The sequence below is a fragment of the Anopheles stephensi genome, chromosome 2 (assembly GCF_013141755.1).
Source record: "Anopheles stephensi strain Indian chromosome 2, UCI_ANSTEP_V1.0, whole genome shotgun sequence".
NCBI lineage: Eukaryota > Metazoa > Arthropoda > Insecta > Diptera > Culicidae > Anopheles > Anopheles stephensi.
In genome coordinates this window covers 12,761,336-12,788,811 of record NC_050202.1, presented here as the reverse complement: position 1 = coordinate 12,788,811, position 27,476 = coordinate 12,761,336, and the positions used below count along the sequence as shown (strand labels likewise).

The window sequence follows — 27,476 nt, the reverse complement described above, 5'->3', positions numbered from 1 at the left end:
GTGTGTGTGTGTGGGACAGAGACCGACGGTGACAAACCTTGCACACACTCGCTCAAGGATTAATAGTGGAAGGAACGAGGCCACTCGTGTCCCTTCGCTGTCGTCAATCCATTAAAATCTTAGACACACATGCTGTGTGTGTGTGTGGAAAAAGGTTGGGAAGATGTCGGGGGGAGTCGGGGCCATTACGAGCAACGCAAGTGTTTGTGATGGCGGTTTGTTGTCGTTTGTTTCGGAGCGGATTTCACCAGCTCCCGGAGGTGCTGCTGTGGTTGCAACTGATTGGGATTTAGTCGTTGGTTCGGTCGGTGGTGAGCTGTGGGGACGGGGCGGGGCTCGGCACTGTTGCGAGGGACTGTTGTTCGGACACGTTGGGGAAGGTTTTGCCGAGAGAGAGAGATGAAATACATTATCGGAACATGCAGCACCTAGAAGTGGCATTGTGTTTGACGCTGGGCGCTCGCACGTTGGCACGACGACGGTTTCGGAGCGAGGCTGGGAGGGGGTTTCTTTCTTATCGAGATGTCGCAGGCAGTGCTGCTGTGGATTGTTATGGCACTGATAGGTAGTTTAATACTGCTTGGGTTTAGAATTTTTGTACCGTGTTTTTAATGCAACCTTTTTCTGATTGATAAGCGGAAGCTAAGAGGCTGTATGCCAACGGAATATGGACTAGAGTTGATGAATTTAACCTTTTATAAAAAATGGTATTGATTATTGGCTATTATAAGTTGTTTTAAATTGATCAAATAACGCCTTACTAGCTTTGAATACTAGTTCGTATTTTTAAAACTGGATCTACCCTTTTCGATTCGATTATTCAGAGAGCGTTTATAACGTTTATGGGGTTCACTTGTGTTCATTTTAGTTCATTCCAGAGCCTTTAGCCTTGATTTTTTTTAAATGACTTGTCTACTGCCTATTTCGGATATATTTATACTTCTTATCATTCTTTTATTCTACAAAGTCCTAGAGAAACACTAAAAGATCTTGACCTGGCATTTCTGGCTTGATAAATCAGATTCGGGAGCAGCTATATTCAAATGACTGCAATGTAATATTATTTATTGCAATGTAAGAATGCTAAGAAAAGGATATTTTTAGTTTTAAAGACTTTGTTTATTCTTCGCAGGACTGACTATCCACCTGTGGCTACCAATCAAGTCACAGAAAACCAGAAATTACAGGCCGAGGCCTCTCGAGGTGGCTCTAGTCGAATGAACTTTAAACCGAACTACTTCGAAATATTACAAGGACAGAGGAATCAAGAAAACAACAACCAGAAAGTCTAAAAATCACACCCGCATTTTAGCAATACTGAACAAAATTCTCTCCTCCATACTCGCTGATACATATTCCTGTCAATTCTAAGACATTGGGAAAAAGACACATCATCATTACTGATTACGAACGCAGCGCTTTGGACGCCTAATCAATGCCAATGCCGCTACGAAACAATGCGTTCTATTATTGTACTTTAAGCTGATGAAACAAGTAAGCTAATCCAACTAATTTTACATCCAGCTTTTGTTTACTTCGAAGCGTGTTGCTAACACAAGTGTCGCGGCATCTTACAGGAACGCCGAGCCGTCGACACAAAAACATTTCCTACCGAACTGCGGGCTTCCGATGCCGACCGTTTTGTGTAGCATTCCAAAACATGCTGGTCCCGCACGTGTGTGCAGAAGCGGCTGTTTTTGCCGTGAGGCCACAAACGACCGCGTGGTGATTTGTTTTTCCCACCGACAAAGTTCGGTTTCGGTGAGTTGAAGGGTTGGCTGTGTCGAGGGCGTTGTCTGTGCGCGGGCGCTCATTCCGATCTCGGGCTAGTTTCCGCTCGTTGTGCTGGGCAACACTTCTTGAGGGTGGTAGTAATGATCCACCACCCCAAGCGAGACGTTGCGGTAGGTAACAAAGATGCTGGTGGCGATGTCTTGCAGCACGCGTCCAACAGTCCAACGTCTTCCCGAACCAGGAGCAGGCAGGTTTGCCACACACACATACACACTCTGTCTGCAGAAAACTGTTGCTGTGGCTTCTGCAAGGTGAAGGCAAACTTTTCCAAAAACTCTCCTGCCACCGATCCGCTCCTGCTGGCTGGGTGAACGGACATCGGGAGAATGCCGGCGCATGGTGATGTCTGGCCAGCATCACGAACAGCCGCCGCTTCTGCAGCTGATGACGATGATGGGAATTATACGCCCTTTTCAGCATGGGGTGTATGCATAAAAACACGCTCAAATGCAACACGGTTTGAGTCGCCCGGTGGATAAAACGGTTCTAATCGCCAGGATCGCGATATCACTGTCGGTGTCTTTGTCACCAAAAATGTTGGTCCGAGTGTCGAACTCATCTGCACCTTGGAGGGGGTTGGAAGTGATGGGTAGAGCGGTTGGGAAAATCAGGGGGGGGGGAAGCGAATGTCACCAACACGAGTGAATCAGAGAAACTTCGCTGAGGTTTTGTTTTTTCGTTTCAAGCGCGGTTGCGAGGATGAGACGAGTGTTTTTGATTTCTTTTGCGTTGTCAGCAGATAATGTTTTAGCGAGAGGGTATCTGTTCAATTGTGATGGAGGCAAAAACATGCTGCTGTTGGATAGTAGTGTGTGTGTAGAAGAGAGATAATAGACAACAACAACTTTGCTGAGCATAAGATACATCAAATCATACCCAGCAAGCCTTTGATCATCGGTGGATCTGCTGAATCGTGCATTGTAAATAGCTCTGCAGCTCTCAACAGTTTCCGTAGTGTAGCGGTTATCACGTCTGCTTCACACGCAGAAGGTCCCCGGTTCGAACCCGGGCGGAAACAAGCTTTTGTTTGTTTAATGAGAGGGTTTTTTAAATACATTGAATTAACATTTTTTTGCGCCTACTCAATACATTGCATACAAATGAGAGCGTTTTTTTAAATACATTGAATTTACATTTGCGCCTACAAATACATTAATTGCGCCTACTCAAGGTGCAATTAATTCATAAAACATTTCTTTAAATTATCCACAAGTTTTATTTATACATTTATATCCATAGTTTTGTATTTATATTGTAATTATAATTGTGGATAATAAGCTCTGAATACATTTATCTCAAAAATTTCCAGAGAACTGCTTTGAAAAGGCTAAAACTACGGTTAACATTTTATTCGTAAAAACCTAACGTGTATGCCAATTTGCAAACCTTTAGGCGTAAAGTGTTCAAAACGTTTCATTTTCATTATTTTCAGATTTAAACGCATATAAATAACTACGAAACAATTTTAAGAAATAAAAACACCTGTTTTAGAGCCTAAAGTAACATAGAAGCTCACATCAAAGCTTCCATTTACTCTAAAATCACCAGTCGAACCCGCACTACTGTCAACGGCATCAGCTTTCCTCTTCTGGGTGATTAGTGCCCGGTGCTGGTTACGTTTGCGAACACGTTTGCCACTCTGTAGCAAAACGGTAAACACCAGAAAAACTTTTTTTCCTCTTCCTTCCCCGAAACGATTGCACACCAGCGACGGAATCGGTCATCTAAGTGCAATCCAGTGCATTGGACCGGGGTTTTTTTTTGTTTGCTTCTTGCGCGGCCCAAACCTCCGGCTCCCGGAAATGCTTTCGGTAGGGAAATAGCGTACGTCTGCGTTTGATGGTGAGTGTGAAGGGGTGTGTGATGTGAGAGTTTCGGTGGGGTTGAGTTTGCTGGATGCCCACAGCATAACGGGGCATTGAAATCGACTGGTTTCGACGGGCGGCCGTCAGTGGCAGTAGTCGGATGTGGGCCGAAGCCGTAGTTTCGATTTCTGCGCTTGATGTATGTGATGGGATGTTTGGTGTGGATTCATTTTTTTCCCTTCGCTTTGCTTCCTTCTCTTTGGTGTTGTTGAAGTTCGGGAGTGTTTTTTTCTTCCTCCTTCTACTACTTACGCCCGTGTGTCGTTTATTCCACTGGCTTACGAAATGAATTGTGTACCGAGGTGAACGTTTCACCTCCCATTTTCTTCACCGTAGTATCCACGATAGCTTTCGTGACGAATTTCCACAGCTAAGATCGTGTACGGAACACACACGCTAGCACACCTCACCCTTCTAGGACCTTATCACAACCCGGGGAATGTGTTGGTCTATTAGGATTTTTTCATCGGCGTCGTGTGTTTTGAATTCCCGCACAACGCTCATTGACGGGGTCGGTCGTGTGCGTCTGCATCGAGTGCTGTCAGGGTTCGATCAGCACCTTCGCCAACCACCACGTCACGTCAACTGCAGCAAGAAGCAGGTCAACGTCAAACGTCGGCAGCAGCAAAATTGATTGTACCGAAGTTCGGAACAGTGATCAATCATGAGTTTTGTGCCGACTGCTACTAGTGCGAGGCACAACAACACCACACAGAACAACGCGAGCAAAAACAGCACGACACATCCACACACTCTCTCTCTCTCTCTCTGGCATTCTTCTGTTTTATCCTTCATCCGTGCCCTTTTTCCGATTTGTTTTACCTTTCCAGGGGAAAAATTCCTCGGACCTTCTTCCCCGTTTGCTAATGCGAGCTTTGGCAGGTGACCACCATCTAGAAAGAAACTGCCTTCCTTCCATTTGGCGGCAATCGAACGAACGGAGCGGACGGACGACTGTTGATTGAACTTGCGAAATGTGCGATTGATTGAGTGAATTCTGTTGGGTCCAAAGAAGGAAAGCAAGCAAAGGAAACCAAAGCAATAAAAAAAACGGAAAACAAACCCCGGAAATCGTTTTGCACTTGAAGTTGAGGTTTTTTTTGTTTTGGGTTCGGATTTCGTTCTCCTGATCGAAGGGAAATTATGCTGATTGGGTGTGTGGAAAGCATAGGTGTGGGATGAAATTGCGATGGAATCGATTTCTGTGTGTGTATGTGTGGAGGGCTTTTTTCTTGTCCACCGAATTTTTCGGGGGCGCGTGTGTGACAATCTGTTTTTGAAAATCGTTTCTTGAATCATGTGTCCCATCAAAAATGGCATGCGATTGATGTTTTGTGTGTTGGTGTTTTTTTCTTCTTATGTTGCTATTCCTGGTGTATGAGAGTGAAGGCTTCTGTGGGAGCCTCGAATGGTGGGGATTAATTAAGGAACAATCATTTTGAGAGCTGGCCCAAGGGGGAATGTCGTTCGATGCATCGAGCAACGAGTGAGGATGCATCCTTGTCAACCGAAGATTGAATCCGTTGGAGAATGATGGCTGTGAAAGGACCGGATCTAGAACAGGGCAGGGCAATCAGACGATGAAGGTTTTGACAAAAAGTGTATTTTTGTATAAAAACGATGACGATCTATGGAGTTTTAACAAGGGAAAAATATTTTACTAATGATACTTAAAACTGAGTATTTAGTATTTATCAGTATACATATCAAAATTAAATATTTTTTTTGTTTTTGGGGCTGATTTTTCTACAATTATTTTTATTTGTGTGTTCTCAAAGCTAAACAAAATTTAAAGCATCCTAGTGCATTGTAGCTGAAAAGTAAATTTAGAATTTATTTCCTTATCCATACATTTTACTGGTAAAATGGATCTCCAAATTATCACAGACTTGTTTTTCGAACAGAAAACCCACAAAAACTCTACACACACTCATAGTCAAATGCGCCAGCCAGTCTGCCAACAGCACTACACACTTTGCAAGCCATTTGTCTTCTATTTTACGATTATGATTATCGTCGCATAAAAAATCATGCGTAAAATTTCCAGCACCACACACCCCTACAGACCGACCCTACGGATCATTGATGGCAGTCAACAGGTGTAGCATATAATTAACTCCCCAAGAGTGTGTAACAAGAGCAGGCCAAACAACAACAAAAAACTACAGCGAGCTTTTATCCGTTTAAAGCCCAAGCGTCTGTACCGGATCGCTGGGTGTGTACAAAGTTCGCCTCAATTACAGCCAACCCGGGGCGGCCCAGGTTAGCTCAATAATCCGTGTCACATAAATAACCATTCGATAAAGTTAACCGCGGTGGCGCACGTTTTAACTAGCCCACTGTCGGAGCTCTTGGTTGGATTTCCTTTTTCCCGCGTAGGGAAATACACGATGTCATCTTGGATCGAGAGTGAGAGAAAAGCCAAGGGAACTTGCTGCTATTGCTGCTCCTTTAATCGAAACCCGGAAATAGGCAGCATGGTACCAACTGGTATCGGCACTAATACGCCACACGCCTTCCGCCCGACCTGGTGGGGCGACAGTTAATTGAAATTTTAAATTAAAACTTATCAATTCCAATAAATTGTACCGCCCGGCCCCGACGGAAGCAGACATAAATTGCAACTGTCTTGTTTCCGGGCAGCGGAGGAAACGAATGCTGTAACATTGATTCAAATTGAATGGAAAACCCCGGTGAAATGGAGCGAGCAAGAACGGTTTTCTTCCGAGCTCGTGCTTTTCCTTGGCGAGCTTTATTCTAATTCATTTTCACATGCGATAGCACTTGGTACGGAGCTCGGTGTTCCGACGCTTGGTCAAAGTCTTCTTCAAAGCCTCCTAGCTAAGGGTCACACATCAACTAGCTTTCCTGTAGATTCAATTTTTTCAAGACTACAAGAATCACGGCTCAAAAGGGGAGAAAACTCTTTTCCCAAGACCTTCAACTATCACCCATCGGCGAGCAGGATACATTCGCTCACAAGAAAATGTCCTCAACGACAGGCGAACCCCTACAAAAGGTGTTGAAAATAAGACGGGGAAGCAAAAAAGAAAAGTCTTAAAAGACACATGATCCATCCAACGGTACCATTCGGAATCAATTTCTTCTCGTGCCGCAACCCAGCGGACACACCAAGATTGAGTCGGCCTCGGGCACCAAATGGTTGTGCAGCCTTCACCGCCCGGCACAGCAATCGTTACAATGTGCTGCAGTTGGAAAAGTGGGAACGCCCGGCCAAATGGAAAACGGTTTGCCATTTTTCCCACCCAAGCTAGAGCGCACGCGGACGATGAAGTGGAGTATAAAATAAACAAAAACTCAAACTAATGTCGAACACTTGCCACCGGGCTGTGCCGCACACAGCCGTTGGCAGGCCAGGTTGGGTTTGAAATAGCAAAGGAAACTCATACTACTTCTGTGAGTGGGTTTTCCTGGTTCTATGTGTGCGTGTGTGTGTGGAATGAAAAGCGATACTAAGCATCGGTTACTTTCGTTCGTGCTGCAGAGGAGCTTTGAAGCAAAAGAAAAAAACATAATTGAGTTGGTAGCGATTTTTATGCGGATTGCTCTTTGAGTGAACAAAATCAGCGATCCTTACTAACATGACTTTGAATTTTGACTTCTTCAGGCAAATATTTGCACATGACAGTACTTGAATGAAGTTTGAATTAATTATTCATAAAGCTTAAGCTTATTGCCTTCATTTGGTGAAAAAATTAAAAAACTTATCTGAAATAATGATATATTTGTCAAGTTTCTCCATTAATTTATTAATTTATTGATGAACTTATGCGTCTCCTTGTTAACTTGTTTAATACATTTGTTGATTGGTTTGTAAAATTTTAATTTATAACAGCTAATTTGAAATTTTCACTAAATTTTGCCTGTTTTCCTATACAAATGGATAGTTTTATGTTTTTTTCTTATTTATTTGTCTCTTTTGAACATGCTTTATTTTAGTTTCCTTTTTTCCTGCTTATTTTTCATAATCTTTTTCTTAGTCATTTTTATACTTTAATTTGTTTTAAAGCTTTTTTTTCTATTCCAATTTGTTGTAGTGCTTACTTCTCTTTCGTATTACGAGACCTTATATTTTTTTAAATTTCAGTCCGCATAGTTTCGGTATTTTCATCGTGTTTCAATGATCATTATATTTTTGTTATCTTTTTTACCTCCCTGTCTTTAAACTCTCATTATTTATATTTCACTAGTCATTGTTTTAATTAACTTGTTTGTTTTCGTTTTTGGTTATTTTTCATTATTTTTATTTGTTATCTTTTATTTTTATTTCGTTCTTCATACAGTTTTACAGTTTTGATTGTAGATTCAGATTTTTTAGCTTTATTTTTTAATTATCACTGTTTATTGTCGCAATATTTGTCATTTCAATTTTTTCAACTTTTAAAATCTTCTTGAAAAGGAAGAACGAAATCCATTAGAACTACTAATCAGTCAAATATTACATTAAATGATTTAAAAAAATAAAAATAAATCTTCAAAAAGCAAACACACATCAAACGCACTTCAGTTGAATATCGACCGAATCGGAGAAAAATCATTCCTACCATCCGTTTCAAATCACATAAATTTACTACACCCAGCGAACCCCCGGAGCAGGGTACACATTTGGCTTTCCGGGGCGTGGGCGAAACTTTCGTTATTAGTTTGGACGTTAAAAGAATCCATTTTTCTGTTGGTTTTTCGTTGTTGTTGGTTTGCTTCCTTTTGTTCCCAGTGCCAGTGCTCTTGCGTAGCATTTTATTTACCTTCAACTGCACCAACTGGCACAAAAAGTGCCACCGAGCCACAGCTTGAACTGTCGTCATCATCGATGTATTTCTGACCCGGGACGCTGGGCTTCCTGCACCCACTACCAGTCCGGTTGAGTGCGGGATGGAGGGAAAAAGGGTGGGCTGGGAGAGGTTTAAGAGGGACAACCTGCTTCCGGTGGAGGGGTTTTCGAATTTTTGACCAAAAATCCGAAGGGCAACTTCCGACAGGAGGCCCACAGTGAGTGGTTCTCCTGCTTGTGTGTGTGCAGCACGCTAGCATTAATTCTTTCAGTCACAGCTGTTTCCGTCCCATGCAAAACGAGGAGTTTTCCTTTCGGTTCTGCGCTCGCTCAAGAAGTCTGGTGGCCGGTTGCCGGAAGGTCCTTTTTGCAACAGCGGGTTAGGAACGGTGCCAGTGGGTGTCTTTGGGTCGGTACGGCTGTACGGCCAGCCATTGAGCACTCCTTTTACTCCTAGCGAGGTAAAGCACTAAAAACCGATGCTTTGTGCCTAGGTGGATGCTCAAGGGGCGCGGAAGTTACCGGATGGAAGGGGAATTGTTTCCTCGGTTTCGCTTGCAGCTGTGTCACCGTGCCGACAGGTTTCGAAGATGATTACCGGAATCCTTCTCTCTCTCTCGCTGTCGCTGTCCATTTCGACTCCTCGAGGCATCGAGGTGGAGACGACGCACGACGTACGTAACAGGCGCCATCGGGCACTGGGTACGCCATGATCTGAAACCAAACACGGATGCCGGTCTAATGGACCATTTCCGTCTCGGATTTGTGTCCTACGTGCTGGGAGGTTTTCGGGTTAGCTAGCCGTAACACGCGCACCACCGGCAGATTGACCATCCAAGCCTTCGCATCGGAGGGCTAGATGCGTTCGCTCAGGTCCTGTGCAACATTTGCGGTTTATGCGAAATTCTCAGACAGATTGCTGGTACTGCCGGTGCTATCGCTAGCTGCTGCTGCTGCTGCTGCTACTGCTGAGACGAACTCGCCACTGCAACCAGTTTTGGGGCAATTATGGAGCATGTTTCTGGGCACCGTTTTGCCTGACAGCTAACTAGCCCCGTTTCAATCTGCAGCAGAAATTGTGTCATCGGGGCTGTTACACATCTTGAGCTGAATTGGGGAAACGTAATTGAAAATTTACAGAAAAAAATCGTTGGCAATACAGACGTTACGGTGTACGGCTTGCTGTAAATGACAGTTTTGTTGCTTTTGCGGAAAAATAGGGAAAGTAGGGAAAGCGCTCAAATAAGTTTAAATTTTGGTATTAAAAAGTTATGTTTTTTTAGCTTCTATTTTTGTAATTTTTGTTTTTCGAAGAATATTTAAGATGATAAGAAAATATAAGTTAAAACGCCTAAAAGTATGCAATAACAAGTTTTTAGTTACCATGCTCCCTGACCATAAAGATTAGTTCACAAAATTAAGACAATCATATAATTAGCAAATAGGCATAATTTGACAATTTATTAAAAAAATAACTAGATTTCCTTTATTTAATACTGTTGTTAATTCATATTATAGCAACGTCTCTTATTGCATTAAGCCTAGAGGGACTTGTTTACTGGCCTAAGTATTAAGTAGATACAGTAACGCGTTGCATTCATTCAGGCGGTTGTACGATAAATTGTCGCAAAATTGTTGCTTGAGAGTTCAATCAATGTAGTACAATTTATTTCTGTTTTAAACCCAATTTATTACTCACAAATATTTTTATATTTCAATATTTCAAAATTTCTCCAGTTTAAGTCCGATTTTTGTCTTAGCTCTAAATATCAATTTTACTCCCAACAGAAACCGAATTCCACCCTCGAATCGTCATACGGACGCAAAACCTAGCTGCCAATAAATCTCCTTTCCAACTGTCAAACAGCCGGCAACTGCCGGTTTCGTTCACGCTCGCTCACCGATAAGGGCCGCTACACACCTTCCCGATTAAGATGGCCAAGTCCCATCCCCCATGTACCTCCACCCCATTTGCTGAACTGATTTGGATTTGATTTGAAAAAACTGTAATCCCCTTCTAGCAGCCGGTAAGGGCTTTCGTTTGCCCAGGTGCGTTACTCCAAACGCACGGACATAGCGCAATTGCGCCAACGACCGACCGGACGAACGATGACAGTTTGCTGTTCGGTTCGGCAGAGATAAGGCGAAAGTTCGGTGTCTCATTTCCCGGGGAGACGCGACAGACCGAGCCAGCCCATTTAATCCTGCCAGCACAAATATTTGCTACTTACAAAACCACCGACGAGGGGGGGGGGGTGGCGGGGGGGGGGGAGGAGAGACTGGGCGAGGGTGCTTTTTTGCCGCCATGATGCTGTGATACGTAGTATGGGAGAGCAAATCCATCGTCGATGATGCTAATGCATACCCGTGTTTCAAATGAACGGTGGCTCATGTGTCGATGGATTAGAGTGTAAGGAAGCTGTGAGGGCAGATAGGTTAGACAGGGAGTTCGAGAGAGAGAGAGAGAAAGAGCGAGAGCACTGGAGGGCAGTGAAAGTGCTATCCATCCTCGACATCAGCCGGCTTAGGAAAATCCTGGCATTCGAATCGTAAGGTGGGTGGGAAAACCATCATCCCCACCAAAGTGGGTGCAGCAAGTGTGTACACTCACCACGAAAAACTTCCACAGCACAGCAATTTCAATCCATTAATATTGTGGACGAACCTGCTCGACGAAGACGAGGATCGCGTTAATGGGACGAAGGACGACGCGTGGTGTGAACATTGCCCTTCGCAAGTAAAGTAAAGCTGAAGGAGGAAGGCAGAGAGCAGAGGGACAGCAAAAAAAAAGAACACGAGAGGCACGAGAGAAGGATCAGGTGGGCAAGCGAACCGCATCGGAAAATCGCTTTCCGAGGAAAAAGGCGACCAAGTGGGCCCATATGTTCTATCTGTCAAAAACTTATGAAGAACGATATTTTAATATAGGTTATGTTTTCCCCGTGCTCCCCTGGCTGGCTGGCTGGCTTGCTGGCTGGCTTTGGTGGATCCGTCGGTGGTGCCGTTTTTCCTTTTTGTTGCTCTTCTTTTTCTATTATTTTTGTCCCTGTTATTCTAAGGGCAGCTGGTACTGCTGCCGGTATTTAGTATTGCTAGGTGGACGATGAATTTGTGGAGTGGAAACGAAGGATGAATGGTGCGGTTTGCAAGCAAATAGGTGTGCCAGCATCTACCAACCGGTGTGGACGCTTGGTATGTGGGCTTTTCCTAACACACACACACACCCACAAAGGCACACCTGGCGGTTGAGCTAATCCAGCACTTTTCCCTCCAATTTTACGACGAACAACATAATGCACTCTCTCACTCTCGGGCGTTTTAACACACACGAGCACACGAACACACACGTGTGTGAGGAACAATGTCTCGACAAATGGTCTCCCCAATGCATGGTGGCACAGATTTTTGAAATGCGTCCCTGCAGGACTATTTCCCCCGAACAAAGCAAAGCCTCGCATGCACATGCAGGCGTCTTCTAATCGTTCGTTCGCGTTCGTTCTTATGTTGGGTATTTTTATAAATCGATTTGCAACGCCTGCGGGTCAGACGTTATGCAGGTGTAAATTGAGCTGCTGGCCACAATTTGCCCCGTGCTCCGTTGCAGAAGGTGTGCAGCAGGTGTGCAACTTCTCTCGCTACGGTACCAAGAAACCCTTCGCCAGCCCATTTCCCAACTACCTTGAGTTCCGAGAACGGGCTCTGTGCGGGAACGACATTATTTCATCGCCACTGGTGTTGGTAGGGAACGGAAAAAAAGTTCTAGCGCAAACAGTGTGCTGTGGTTTTTTAACCAGGTCAATATTCTATTTTTGTAGCATAAAACCTTTGAATTTTGTTGCATATATACATTTTTTGCGAAATATTTGACGGTTTTTCAGCGATGCTATTGTTTTTTTTTTGAGTAACAAAGCGAATGTTATTAAACTTTTTGATAACTTTCTGCAATCAGTTTAACTAATTGTTTTGATAGGAATATAATAGTATTGTTTTAGCGTGATTCAGTAAAAAGTCATGGTTGTTTTCAATGCTTTTCTTATTTATTACTTATTTGTATGTGTGTTTCATAATTTTTTGGTTTTTATATCTTTTAATAATTTTTGTTTCTTCATTCATGTGTCTTTTATAGGTTTTGTCATAATTTTTTTCTCATGATTAATTATTCGGTTGTTCTATTTAATGAAGTATTTAATGAAGTTTCACTTTTTTAATGTTTCGTGTTTTAAGTGCGGAGATAATAAACTTTTTTAGTTTCTCCCTGTTTTTTCCTAATTTTTGTTCATTTTAATATCAATGTTTCTTGTTATTTTTTCATTTCTTTTTTAAATCCTTTTGTTGCATTTGCGTGATTTTTTATTTATATGCTTTTGTTTACTTCTCCAATGTACGTTTAACATTATATTTTTGTTATTTAATTTAAGGTATCTGTTTTTCTAGTTTTGTTTTGTTCATTTAGGATTTAGTTTGGCTATTCGTTGAGTTTAACCATATTGTTGTTATATTGTGTGTCATTTTTTAAAAGATTTTATGCTTTTTTAACTATATTACTTTTCTATTTTTCCAATTAAATTTTCTGTAGAAAGATCTTTTTTGCATCGTATGCGTACTAAAATTAGTAAAACGCTATACTGATTCTAATTATTAGCCCTCACTAACCTTCAACACGGGAAAACAAAACAGAAAACGCGGTGTGCAGGTGTTGTTTTTGCTATTCCTCATTTTCTCCAAGACTTCCCACCGGAAAGGTAGGCTTAACGCACAAGTAACTGATGTGCCTGACATAGTATACTCACACTCAAAAAACCTCCCCAAAAGAGAACAGTAAACCAGCACACCAGAACACGGTGGGTTGGCGCGTAAAGGCGCCGTTTTTCCCATCCATCCCGGTCGGAAAACAGCTGGCATGGCTGGAAGCAAATGGTTGGATTTGATTTTGACGGTTTTCCGTTTTGTGCCATCGCTGTTCGCAGCTGTGCGCACTGTTTTTGTTTTTCTTTCCGTGCTTCCACCGGGGAAAGCTCTCTCTCTCTCTCTCTCTTTCTCTCTGAGGAAGGTTTCAGTTGATGGTGGATAGGTTTTTCCTGAGGATGTTTTTTTTTCGTCATTCAACACACTGCTCCAGTGAGGAACGTCTCGATCAGAGTTGTTCGGTTCGTCTGGGTGCCACAAACTGCCGAAAACAATCGCTCCGGTTCGATCTTCACCTCCTGTGGCACCTCGTTCCGCCTCCGGCACCCATTTCCTCGCGATGGTAAAACGTGTCGATGACAGTTTTTCTAATTGGAAAAAAGGGGTTGAATGTCAATTTAATCGTTTGACCAAGCGATCCCGGGGGATGGGTTTTTGGGTCGGGAAGAAAATGTCGTACGAATTGCAAAAAGAGAAGGAGAGAGAGAGCCAAAGAAAAACGCCACAAAACATAGAAACACAGAAAAAGGAAAACTCCCCGGTGTTTCGTTTGTGTTTGAAGGAAAAGTGAACGAAAACATCCGTGTGCAGCTGTGGGAAGACCAAAAATATAACGACAGGGAGTGAATGAAAAATGAATGGTGAGCCGTACCGGGCGGAGCGGGGGGGTGGGGGCAGGCGGTGTGTGGCGAGAATTCGCACAAATGTTTCACTCGGCTTCAGGGCTGCGTCAGCCTGCGGGCACACTGTAGCAGACGTGACGCGTCATTATGGCGCAACCGAAATGGAAAATGTGTTGCATTAATCAATCACGGACACGGTGTTCGGAAAAGCGAGGGGGAGGGGTAAGAATGAGGGTGTGCGAGGGAAGAAAAGAAACACATTCCGATTGGTGGGGTTGGAGTTAGAACAACAACACCTGGTGTTGATAACACGGTGGGAAAGTGGGGCCAGTAAATGATGTTGTCTAAATTTTCCTTCAGCCTTTTTTTCTCTTCTTCTCTCTCTCTCTCTCTCTCTCTCTCCTTTTCCTTCTCGCTGTTTTCGCTGCTCGCGTTCAAACGACGATTAGTATTAGATGTTCTACAACGGACTTTTGATGGGCAGCAGAGTGGCGAATGGTGTTTTTTCTTTGTTTATCACAAGTCGCATGTTTATGATTTTGAATCAGGTTTACTGTGTGTGACATAGATACGTCGTTTAAATAATATGCCTTTAAGTTTACATAGTGAAAAGTAGAAAATTTTTGATCATTAAGTTTTTATATATTTTTTTAAAATTAAAGGGAACAATTGAGCACAAGTTGTCTCTCCGAGATGGCTTCCGACGGAAGATTATCTTGTATGTACACGCCTGAGGGTATGCAATTTATTTAAATTTTCTAAAATCTCCAATCAACCCAAGTATCATCATCACCTACAAAGGTAAATATAACAATCTCCAGACGCCTCTTTTAAGCTCACTTAAAACTAAAAGTATTTGTGCGTAAATTACTTGCATATTAGAAGTCGTTATTTTGTTTTTTCTTTAATTAGAGATTGGTACTCAGGCGATTGGGTTACTTTTAGGTGTTGTCAAATAAAAACATAATCCAGCAATAGGTTGGATTGAACGTTGAATCGGTTGAATTACAGAAATTAAAATTGTTTTCAGGTGAATTTATTGCATACTTTTGGGCGTTGTCATTTATTTGAACTTGCGAAAATATTGACATTTATTGAATTTTTAACCAGAATTAAATATAACACATGTCTACGCGTTTCATTAATCAAACTCTTTTCCATCTCATTTTTTTCCAGATGGCACTTGATGGTAAAGCGATTAAAGAGGAAATACCAGACAAGGATACATACGAGTCTAGTGCTCGCAAATTGAAAGGTAAGTCACACGTTACATTTACTTCCCACACACTTTATTGCATTAAATAATTTCCTTATGAAATAAAAAACCCTCCAAATACAACTCATATTTCTTTCGGGGAGGCAGAAAGATAAACCACCTTCATCAGGGTAATAAATGGGTTTCACACTTCTCGCCCTCACTCGGCATAATCGAATGAAAACTCACCTGGCCCGTTCATCCTAATTACAAATCAGGTGCTAAATTGTGTTTACATTAGGGGAACACCGAACGCTTCATTACTTGGTGGGTGACCTTTTCCTGTGGACCCGGGCGCTCCTCCTTCGAGACAAACGGGTCCCCCTTTTAGCCTGTGCCAAGCATCTTGCCCCAAAACCCATGCGAATGTTTCTTATCAATTCAGCCACACCGTCGGGGTGAGTGTTTGTCGAACGATGGGAAGATGGGTAAACGAGAACTCAAGGATGAAAAAAAAAAAAAACAGGGAGAGATGGATAATAGCAGTCACCCTCCGAAACATGTGTTGCAAAAGAAGGAAGGTAAATTTTGCCCGATGTGGCCGGGAAACCTTGTCTCCAGTTTTGCAGGTGGCTGTCCGGAGCTCAAGTGTTGACGAGGATTACGACGATGATGACGACATTCGAGGAGGACGAAGCTGGAACGTGCTCAATCCAAAGTCCCAGGTTGAATGGAAACATTCCCGTATACTTCCACGGAAACGGGAACCAAAGAAAACGCGAGAGGGACAAACGAATGATAACCTCTTACGAGCGTTCGCCCCTAGTGTCCTGGGCGCCAGAAAGGAACGTTGAACTGTACGAAAGATTTGTTGATTCACCGCAAAAGCAAACCGTTTTAGGGAGCTGGCCGTGTAGATGGTGTACTTGGTGTGAGCAAAAATCTATCTTGCAATATTCCCCGTCGCCATCGTCGTCATCGTCGTAGTCGTCGCTTTTCACACAGATTTTTCCACCGTCCATGGTGGCGCGTGTGGGAAAATCTCTCGCGCACTCGGCGCGTGCGGTTGATTTGATAAAGAAAGAATTATATGTGCTTCCCCATGCTTGATTTTCCCTCCTCCCTTACGCCCTCTGTTACTCCGAACCATCGTCTGCCATCGTGTGCCCACGCTGGACTGCTACTTTATCGCATTTTTCCCACCCGTGTCAGCAGCCGTGAGGGTGGCTTTGAACGGTTGGAAAAGGGGCGTCCCCCTACTGTGGTCGCGAATGGCACGCAATCGTACCGTGTGGCTGGATGCTGATAGGAGTTTTCCCTCGGAAGAGCAGCAAAAAAAAAAGGCATGGGAACGGAAAACTCTGGAACTCCGGAAGGATTCCATGAATCAGCAAATGTTTGCAAATTGGTAATCATGTCTTGTGTCGTGGTTGAGTGGAATTTCTTTCTTGTGTTGGTGTGACTGTGGGACCAACAACACACGGTGCTGAAAATTGAAATCGTGTTCTGAGATTCCACCGCCCGCCGATGATGAAGTAGACTGCCGTGCCTGCGGAGTAAAATGCACCTTAGAGACGGTTGGCTGGCCGGAAAAATGATTTACCTCTATCGTTTTGATCGCGTGTTGATAGAGTTTGTCGCCTCTGTATTCCATTATTCTTCGGAAAACTGGTAAGCCCCACGGGCCGGCTGACCACCAGAACAACTGAACCGAGGTGTCGAGGCTCGGTAGTTCGGATTAAATGGCCACGGTCGCTCAAATGGCACTGTTCTTACGGTGGTACGATTTGCCAATTATAGACCGAGTGCAGATGAAAGTGAGGTTTTCCCAGGTTTCCCCCAAAAACCCGGTTCGCAAAATCAACAGAACGAACACCCACGGCCACTGGGGGGGGCCATGGGGCAGAACATCATTTGCATATCAGCGCGATGGTACGCGCGTAACTACTTTCGCGCTGCAGCTCACACTTTCGTGGCAGTAATCCTTTGGCTGGTACGTGCACGGTTGGAGGTGTGCTCGATGGGCGATGAAGTGATTGAAAGGTGTCTGGAATGAGAACCGAATTGTAAATACTTTGGACTGATAAAACGACAAAATGTTCTATTTTATGGCTTCAACTATTTTTTTTTGGTATTCTTTAAACGTTTTATAAGAATAACTATAGAATGCTGTGAAGTTTTTTGTTTTGTAATACACCACAAGTGATTGACTCCTGAATCACTCTAACGACGCCAGCCGGTATGCAAATTAAAAAAAAAAATCTAGACAGACTTGACTGAAAAATACAAAACTAGAAGGAAGAACCTGATAAAACTGCGAATACTTAGCAATTTTTCTCTAGCAAGATCGATAAAAACATATTCATTTGATTGTTTTATTCGCTGAGACCTACCTAGCCATATTGCTAAAACATTTTTCGGAATTTACTCCAAATTTTCGAAAGCTTTTAACTGGCCGTTTGTGGCTCTTAACTGGCGTTATGTGCGAGAAAATGGTTCAGGTGGAATTCAATTCCGGTTCCTGCCATGTGAGTACCAGCACCAGCAATCATAGGCCATCAGATCTTGCTTAATATAAAAATAAAGCTTTGTTAAAAATTATAAATACATTGAAGAATAACAAAAAAGAGTAATGATTGCCTGCATTTAGGCGTTTTCATTTATAACATGATATACATTTTAATGCGTTTTTCTTCGCTTCGATTCAAATTATATTTTAAATTATCGTTTTGATGATGTTATCTCGACTGACAAGAAATTAAAATCCCATTATTTCCTTTTACCCAGAAACTTATCATTCCACGTTTCTCTTGAAACACGCTAGACGAGCGTGTCATCCATCCCACTGCTCCGGCATACGTACGCAGGAAGGCGACGGCTACACCGTTCGGCGTGATGCTTTTCCCACGATTTCTAACGTAAACAAAACTATTTATGCAAATCGTTGCGCCACCTCCGCGTGTGCCGGTTCCCCCGTTCGGAATGGGCGAAATGGTAATTGCACTAAGTGTTCGATGGTTTTGCCGGTTTTTCGGAAAATATTTGATTGATCCATCGCGTGCTCCAGCGTTACGGGTTTCATCGACGGCGGATTTGCTGATGATAAATCAACAGAGCGGCCGTTTGCCTTAAACTCCTTGGCGTTGAGCGTCCGAGCGAACTGTTGTGTGTGTGTGTGCACGTGTTCGCGGTGTGATAGTAGTGTGTACGGTGTGTGGCAAGTTGGCCAAATGGACTGTCCAAGTTTGATCCGGCAGTGGGGCATTTTTATCGGTCGACTGTGCTGGCCAGCTGGGCGTAGGGATAATACTAACTGGCTGAGTGGTAAAGCTTGGCGCAATGGAACGGTACGGACGCGTGCGATAATGCTAAGACGAAGGATTGCGCTGTCAGCACGAACCGGGTCATATTACTTTTGCCGCTGTGGGTGAACTCGTTGAGGCGTTTACTTTGCACAGGCCTTTAAAGCGATGTTGGTAGTTATTTGTGATAGTTTTTTGTTTGTGGCTGACAGCTGGGAACAAAAATCGCTCGTTTTGTTCCGAATGTGATGATGATTACTACTTGGAATTAGCATTTTAAATTTTATTGCATACATTGAGGCGTTTAAGTTTAATATTGAGCATATCATACCATTGTTGTAACTTAGGATTCTTTTCATATTATGAAAGTTTAGTTTTGTTGCTCGGTAAAAAATTTTGTTCATTATTTTGATATTAATACTAATTGTATTGCATACTTTTAGGCGTTGGAATTATACTTTGATGTTTATATACATTTGCTCTAAAGACAATCTTTTTCGTATTATCCTTTGCATATTACGATTTATTCGGATCATTCCTTAGTAACATATATATTTTATCAACTGGATACATTTAAGAGCTATGATTTAAAATAAAAATCTACTGAATAAGTGTTTTATGCACACGAAAGTAAAGTGAATGAATTGGATTTTAACCGATCAAACACGATCCACAATAGTTCTGAATGCATTTAAAAATTAAACCTGTTTGGACGTAAAATAATTTCACTCCTACTCCAAAGTTTTCCAGTCCTGTGACGTATGCCCACACCACCAATGGCATGTTGTGTTCATTTCACACGCTTGTTTGTCTACGTTTCTTCACGTGCGAATGGTTATGCCTCGTCGGAAAGAAAACAGGGTGTGAGAAAAAGGGGGAAAAAGCACCACTGGAAAAGAAACTCTAGAAAAACAACGCAAGCCAAAAAGGGGTCCCCGTAAAGGAAACGAGACCATTTTCCACCACTGCCAGCGCTCTCGGTCGATTTGTGCGAACGAAACAGTACGGAAACCCCACACCGGGATGGGAAACATGACGGCCGGTGCGAGTGTGCATCCATCTGCAAAATCATCCTCTCGCCATTCTTTCCAATTCCGTTTGCTTTGCCGCAGTTTTCTTCCTCCCGCCGGTCGCTGGTTAGGACTGGCGGGAAAATTAAGCCGCAGGACAACACTCTCGGAACGCAGGGCGTCAGAGGTAGTTGGCCGACGTTTAAGGAGGAAATGCAAACGCGACGGAAAACTCGCCCTCCGGTGTGCGAACACGGCCAGCTGAAGGTGGCCAAACGTTTCGGTTGGAAAGGCAGGAAGGGAGACGGAGAGAGAGAGAGAACGGGTGTAAGAGAAAAACACAACAATAGAGATCACTGTGGGGTGAGGATGGACAAAAATTTAACGTGAAAGTGTATTAAAAACAAAGGAGGGAAAAACTCAACTCGAAATTTTTTTTAAGATTTATCAAAATATTTTCTGTTCTTATTAGTTGGATTTGCACTCAGCGGTGTTAAGCTGAGTTAATTGTGATCATTTTAGTGGGGGATGTTAAAAGTAGCTGGAGGCGCCCAGTACTTTACGAAGGTATGCAATTTCACTCAGGGAAAATTACTCGAAAATTTTTCATTACAATGACTTTGCATCAAGTCGACCTCTAGATGTGAAGTTTCAAACCAATTTTTTAATTAAACTTCTGTAAACGAAACAAAACACTTTTTTGTTCACGACCATCCCATAGTGCAACACTGAAACGAGGAAAACATAATCATCCCTCCTCCAATATATGAACAAATCGAGGAAAAATCGACGTTAAGCTTTTCGTAAGCCGAGAGGGAGAGAGAGACCGAAAAAGTAAAACAATCACGCAAAAGGAACGCGCTGAGGTGAGAGGTGAGAAAGATGGAGCGATTTTTATTGCCACATTTTGATGCTATCGATGAATTTTCCCACCCGGGCTTTGGGCCTGTTCACCGCCGCGGGAAATGTTACGCCGCCAGGGCCGATGCCACCGATCGTTTGGGGTTTTGTGATAAATCCTCCCAGCACTTGTTTTCATGCCGGTCAGGACATGAGAGGGGATGGGAGGGTGGTAGGCCACCTGGGGTGGGGGCCGATTGAAGATAGGATTTTTCTTCATCACTTAGCAAACAGGCGGCAAAGTAATGTTTTTTCCCCTTGCAGAGTGCCTCATTTTCTCATCCCTTTTTCTTCTTGCTCCGTCTCTTCTCGTTCCTCTCGGTATTGTGCGTTGTGGTTATCCACTTATTCAATTGAGCGGAAATTGGACCGCACCGAAAGCTTTTTTCCGTGGCAAAATTTTTGCAACTTAGCCTATTTTTGTTTGTGTTTCTATTAATTTCCAACTGAGTGTGTTTCTTTTACGGGAAAACAAAACTGAATGAATATCAAAAAGAACTTGAGAGCTCAGTGCCCAATTTAATTGAACACCGCTTGGCCCACATCGCTTGGGGGGTGCAAATTGGTAGGTGGTTTGTCGAAATATTGTGAATTAAAATAGCATTAAATGGAAAATAAACTCGAGGCTCAGGCTATTTTTTCGTCCAAGTTTTTTGCTCCTACCTCTTTGTTATTTTAAATTCTTCCGCTGCATCGACATGGCCGCAGCCTTTGGCAAAAGTGCTCTGTTGTTGCCGGCATCCAATTTCGGCACCTTCATCCGTTCACGAACCACGTTCGCTTCAATGACCACGTCGTTTATCCAGCTGTTACGGTACCGGTACTCGCTCCCCAAATATGAAACCCTCCATCCCAAACCTAGCTGCTAGCCTTCGGTTTTGGTGAATTTTCCGGGGACCACGGTGGGTGACAATTCCCAAAAATAAACCACACCCAAACACCACTGGTACCCGGCCCGCAAACACACACTCACACATATGTGCCATTGTTTTCGTACAATTTATATAAAATAGAAAAATAAATATTTTAATACACCAACATGTGCCGGCTGCACGGGAGGCTGAGTGAGAGCGAGTGCGTAAATGTCAGAGCTGGCCAGCATCCGATGCAGGGTATGCAGAATTGAGGATGAAAATGCACACAGCCAGGAAATGTGGAAATGCGCCCGCTGCTGGTTAAAGCAGCTGAATATTTTCCCGATCGGTGCACTTGATGTGCACGGAGCCTTCGGGGCAATTTCGCAGCGAGCTTCTAACACCTATTCGATGCCTGCTCGTCGTTTAAGCATTTAAAGTAAATTTAAATGCTGGTAAATGTTTCAATGAAGGCTTCGAGGTACAATTACAATTTAATACGATTTAAAAAATAATTTGAGGCTTTATTATACTGTTAAAAATTACTGAAACTGTTTATGCTCCAATTTTAATACGATTGAAGTCTTCAGTATTATGCATGATTGATACCAAGTAAGACAATGGTAGAAATAAAAAACAACTCGTTTCTACAATGATAGGAACTAAATAAACAGATGAGAATAAAAACTGGTTGCCTTGGGAAAATTTAAACAAAAACAAAGGTTTTTACCCCTTTATTCATACTTGGGCCAACGACGGCCATTGACACTATTCATTCATTCTGTTAGTGGGTCTGCTGAAGCTTTCATATGCTTTGCGATCTATGGATTAAATTACTTTTAATTTTACGGTTCATGTGATTTGCATTGGCATTCCGAAGGTTTTATGCTGTCAAATAGCACAAAACGTAAATTAAAGTAATTACAATGATGAATCAGTATTACTATATGTACGAGAAGCATGCAAAGACTACAATAAAGGTAAAAAACACAACAAATAAAAGGCAGAAAAAACTAAACAAGAAATGATTTAAATAAAGAAGAAAGGAAAGGAAAAGATCAGCCACAAATGGAAGAGTCATATCACATAAGAACAAAAGAAATACCAGAACAAAAATAGACAGAACAAAACTGCCATAATAACCCTAATGAATAAAAAATATAGGAAAACAACTAGAAAATAAAAGAGAAGTTATAGACTGCATCAAATTCAAAAAGTAGTAAAATATTTAACACAAATCTTTAAGAATGTGGCAATTATTAGAAAGAAAAATAAAGAAATATAAATAAGATGATAAAAATAAAAGATAATAGTAACAAATTAATGCAAGATAGTACAACCAATGACAAATAAATTGAAAAAGATTCAAAGAATATGAAAGTAAAGAGGAAGATTTGGAAAACTAGGATAAAAAGAAAATGGTAAAAGCATAAAACCAAGATTAGGGAGAAGAAAAAAGACACAAAAAAGAAAGAGAAGACAATGAAAAGGACTGCAATTTGAAGAAAACCAAATATACAATTCATTTTCTCATTCTATATCGTTAACCTTAAACTTCAATACATACATCTTCTGTATGGAACGTTCAAACAAACGACTCTTTAGCCATTTTTAGAACTCTGGAAGCAAATCTGCATTACGTCAGCTCCAGACGGCTTCGGCAGTCGGTGTAACGGTTAAAGTGCACCCGTGTAGCAGTGTAGCTGGGAGTCATACTCGTAACCACCGGCACGTTTTCGTCGATAATGACAGAAACCAAACCACCACTCCCGGTGCTGGCGCGCAGTTTCCTTCGGTTCCTACCTCACCAGGAACCCATCCGGCGAAAACCTTGGTTCGGACATTAACCGGAAGCGAGCGTCTCGGTCGAAGCAGAAGAAGAAACACCATACACCATATCTGCTGGCAGGGCTTTCGGCCACAGCAGAAGCCTGCCACTGACAAACGCCAAGTGCTTCCAACGCCGCACCACAAGTGCCGCCGCTCGTTCCGTTCCCCCCCGAAGAACTCCGAACGCCATCAGTAGCAGATGGCTATTCGCGCGGGCCACCGTGTGTGAGAAGACGGAAAACCCTGGAGAGTGTCTACGTTTGGTGAGCGTAGCCACCATCACCGCCACCACTTGGAAGCAGCCGGCCGGCCAGAAGTAGCAGATGGTGGAAAAGTAATAGAAAACAGAACTCCCGGCTACTACTGCTGCTGCTGCTGCTGCTATCCGGCCGTAATGAAATGCGCGCGCGCCCCGGTCGATGTTCGTCCCTTCCTTGGTGGCCTTCGATGCCCGACTTACCCGCGAGCGCACCGGGTGGCTAAGAAGTGATTAACCCTCGCGCAAAAGGGAAACCGGCCACCATCCGCATCTCACCACCAACCCACGATGGGGCCAATGGTCAATGAAGTTTTCGGGGTACACATCTCTTCCAGTACGCGAGCCAAAGTCCAAGGCTGTAACCAGTCTTTCATTACCGACTTGGCCATTTCCCTCTGTTGTGGTACGCGCTTCGTAACCCTGGTCCGTTTTTCGGCACGGGACCCGAGCATGGGTTCGATGGTTGCTGGCATCTGCCATCTGCACCGGACGGGTTCTAGTGTGCGTGAATGAATACACTTCACTGCCAGCAGCAGGTCGGTCGAAGCTTTTGGGACGTGCACCATTCTTCGGGACATGCCCGCCAGCTGCTGCCACGTGCAGCAAGTGCCAGTGTGTTCGTCTTCGTCCGCCCGGCTTTCGTCCATCGGGGATCGGTTTTCCGGTTTTCTGTGTTGGCTGCCCGCGTACGGGGAACACCAACTCAAGCTCAGAATTTCTACGACCCGGTCGACTGGACTGTCACTGACATCCAGCAGCCCAGCGCACAATGCCAATTTATAATGATTTGTGAAGAATATTTTCCCGCTCGATACGAGAGAAACGAGAGAAGGATTTTTTCAAAGGATTCTCTTTTGCCACTCCATAACTCTGCTCAGTTTTGGCTGAAAAGGATGACTCCCCATTACTGTATCTTGCCTACCTTTAGGCGTTTTTACCCCCTTTTGCGTGAGGAAGACGTGTCCAAAATTATTTCAAATTCAATATCGATTAATTGTTCCTGGTTCAGCACTTGCTAGCTGCATAACATGGACACTCCTCCACCGGAACTCGGCAAAAAAGCGGTGGGCAGAAGGTCGTGGTAAAAATAGTCGAGCATGTCCAGTAACGCGGCACATCTGCTGTTGTGTGCAGACCCTTCCAATACGGGCAAGCATTCATTGTGTCATGTACACACGGGTCGACCTTCTAAATGCGGAACAATCGAGCGTTGCACAATTTGTGGGCCGGTGATGTGTTTATTTATGGATTTCATCTTCGTTTATTGAGGACAGTGGTCCTCCGAAGGGGCAATGGCGAATTGCGAGCGCAACGTGATTTTATGTAAGAGCGGTACTTATGTAAAGGTGTGACTAAGTTTGTTGATGTAGTTGATGATTCATTCAAATTGAGCTTGGGAGAAATTGTGGTGTTCGTTATAAATTTCCGAGAACAAATGCCGGTTCCAATAATAAATCGAAAAGACTTTGCCGTAGAAAAAAGGCTGTCTCGAATAAATCCATCTTACACCAAATCTGTCACTCTGGATCAAGAGATAAAGCCCAACCATTCCATTCCAGCTCTCAGCGTAGCGAGACCCATTGCAGTAAAGAAACCATCTCTTTGCTCCCATTTGGCTTCCATTACTCACCCATTTTGCCGATCGGCCAATCGGCATCATCTCCGGCGATCGAATGCGATATCGCATACGGTTAAATCTGCAAAACAAATGTAAACTGCCATAAATTGCCGCATTAGAAACGCCCGAACACCCTGACGTTGATCTGCAGCTCCTGGTCCTGGAGTGGGATGGATTCGGTGAGTCTCGGGGTTGGATTCGCTTGGCAAACGCACACACACACACACTCACACAGTCATCTACGGCTACCGATGAAATCATGCAAATAAGCGGATGTCGTAATCTGTCTTCGTAGCATTCCGGGTGCTGCACGGCCAATATGTCTGCATATGTCCCATGTTTGTCTTCACTAATCCCGCCCAGCCGACGCCGGCCGGGGATGGGCCATGCAAGACAAAGCGTGAATTTATCGACGAACGAATATTATGCATGAGAGCAATCGTCAGAAATGGCACCTTGAGAAGGTGGTGCATTGGGATGGGATCGGGCTAGGTTGGGGATTTTTTCTACTTCGGGGAAAATAGAAGCGACTGCATAAAAGCAACAAACTACTGCAATAAGATTTTTTGGTTTATGACCTTTTTCTTTGATTTCATAGCTTAATTATTCATTTATTGTTAACTGATCTAATTAACCGTTTTCTAAGACTATTTTTAATTTTATTTACTTTTGATTCACTATGCCGAGCGGACTTTCCTATATTTACAGGGATTTTAGTTGAAAACGTAAAAGCACCGATCTTTTTTGTAAACAAAGAGAGTTGCTTCCGATGACAGTCGAATTAATTACTTTTTATTGTAAGGTTATCAGATGGTATTATTACCGCATCCGATGATGTTGTACACGGTCTGACAGAGTTCACGTGAGTATGGAACCTTCAGGCATACACACGGGCTGTGAGCTATCATCGGCGCTGAACGGCCGTCAACTGCAATATCAACTGAAACCCCCTGTATTAACTGAAAACCCCTGTATGCTTAGTTTGGTAGCTTTTTACATTATTTTTTTAATAAAATTTACAGTTTATCGCCAAATTTTTGGCACTCTTTTTTACAACATAGCTGAATCGTTGAATAGTTCTTCTTTGAATGTAGTTGATGTGATGAAGTTTTCGACTAATTTATTGTGGATTATATATTATTTTATTTTTCTCAGTATTGTTTAATTATAAATTGCTCTGCCCATTTGTTGTCTGATTTATAAGTTCAAAAAATTTAATTGATTTCATAACATTGATGCTTAATAAGTGGCTTGGTGGTATGGTTTTTATTAACATCTGCCTTAAATTTTACTCAACTTTTTATTCTTAGAAAACAACCCAACAAATCCGGTCGAATGAATTTTGTTGCTCAATGAAAACAAATTGAAGCTCATCGTTCCACAGCTTCGCTTTCAAAATTCAAACATGCCGGAACCAGATTCAAACCTCTTCGAAACAAACAATCTTTCAAGAACAAGCCCAAACAACTTCCCACACTCACCTGCTAAACATTTAAGGATCCAAAGCGGTTGTTTTGATTGGTGCCCTATATTTTCATGAAACGGGGAAAACGTTCCTCTTGGCGATTAAAAAAACGATCTTCTGTTTTACGCTGCTGCTTGCTGTAGTACAATTTTCCAGTAAACAATCTGGTTGGTAGTAAGAGCAGCAACCACACATCAACCCCTGCTAGAAGCCTTCCAGCATCGATCCGACTGGAAGACGTTAGAATTCTTAGACATCAACACGTATGTACTACGGTCACGCCACGTAATACTACTACTACGCTACGAGGTTTGTGAGCGTAAAAATGGTTCGATCAGTATCGTATCTGCTGCCGACATGGCAAATAGCTGGCGGCTGCCTGTTTCTTGTAGTAGCAGCTTAAAAACAAACGTCCGCTTCCGGAGGATTCGCCAAGATGTGCCTACTCCGTCATTAACTTTTAACCTCCTGCGAGGCATTTTACGATCAGGAACGTATACGGCTACGGGTTTGTGAAGGCAAAGAAGTGGTTTCTAGAGGAAAGAAACTGACAAGAGGTTTCTGAGGCCGGCCACAGTCAATTGAGAAATTCTTTTCTTCAATGAAACGGAGAAGAATGGGAGTAGGAGATGTTTATTAATTTTTTTTAGAAAAAGCACCACGTGGAAAGTTTATTGGTTTGAAAAATATTGTCTAAATTAATCGTTTGAAGCTCCAATTTATAATACCTTTCAGATATTATAGCCAGATATTTCAATCATTTAAGTAACGCGTTTTTATTTGCACCAGCCGTTGTCCGTGCACTGGACAGCTTTGGTTTCAGGTTGGCAGCCCTGGTACAAGGTGGTGCAACGGCAGGACAACAGGAATTGTGTGTCATTTTGTGTCTGTGGTCGTCCACCGAACGTTTGTCCACAAATTCGTCCCTTTTCATTGAGCGATATGTACAGAAAGAGTGAGAAAGAGAGAGAGAGACGTTGGTGGAGACCGTGTCAGACGGAATGTTTGCTACCAGAAACACACATAGCATTCGCTTCGTTTGCAGATCCGTCCGAATGGCTACG

The 27,476-nt window shown here is 43.0% G+C and overlaps 1 protein-coding gene and 1 non-coding gene across 4 annotated transcripts in view; both read left to right on the top strand.

Moving 5' to 3' along the window:
• The window catches only part of LOC118504078 (protein CBFA2T2), a 79,981-nt gene that overhangs the window by 38,492 nt on the left and 14,013 nt on the right, over positions 1 to 27,476 (top strand). For all 3 annotated transcript variants that reach the window (XM_036038143.1, XM_036038142.1, XM_036038144.1), the window contains exon 2: positions 15,156 to 15,234. In XM_036038143.1, the coding sequence (XP_035894036.1) occupies positions 15,156 to 15,234 (79 nt within the window). The remainder of the gene's footprint in view (positions 1 to 15,155; positions 15,235 to 27,476) is intronic.
• Trnav-cac lies at positions 2,740 to 2,812 on the top strand. Its single transcript has one exon. It is a non-coding gene; the product is annotated as a tRNA-Val (tRNA).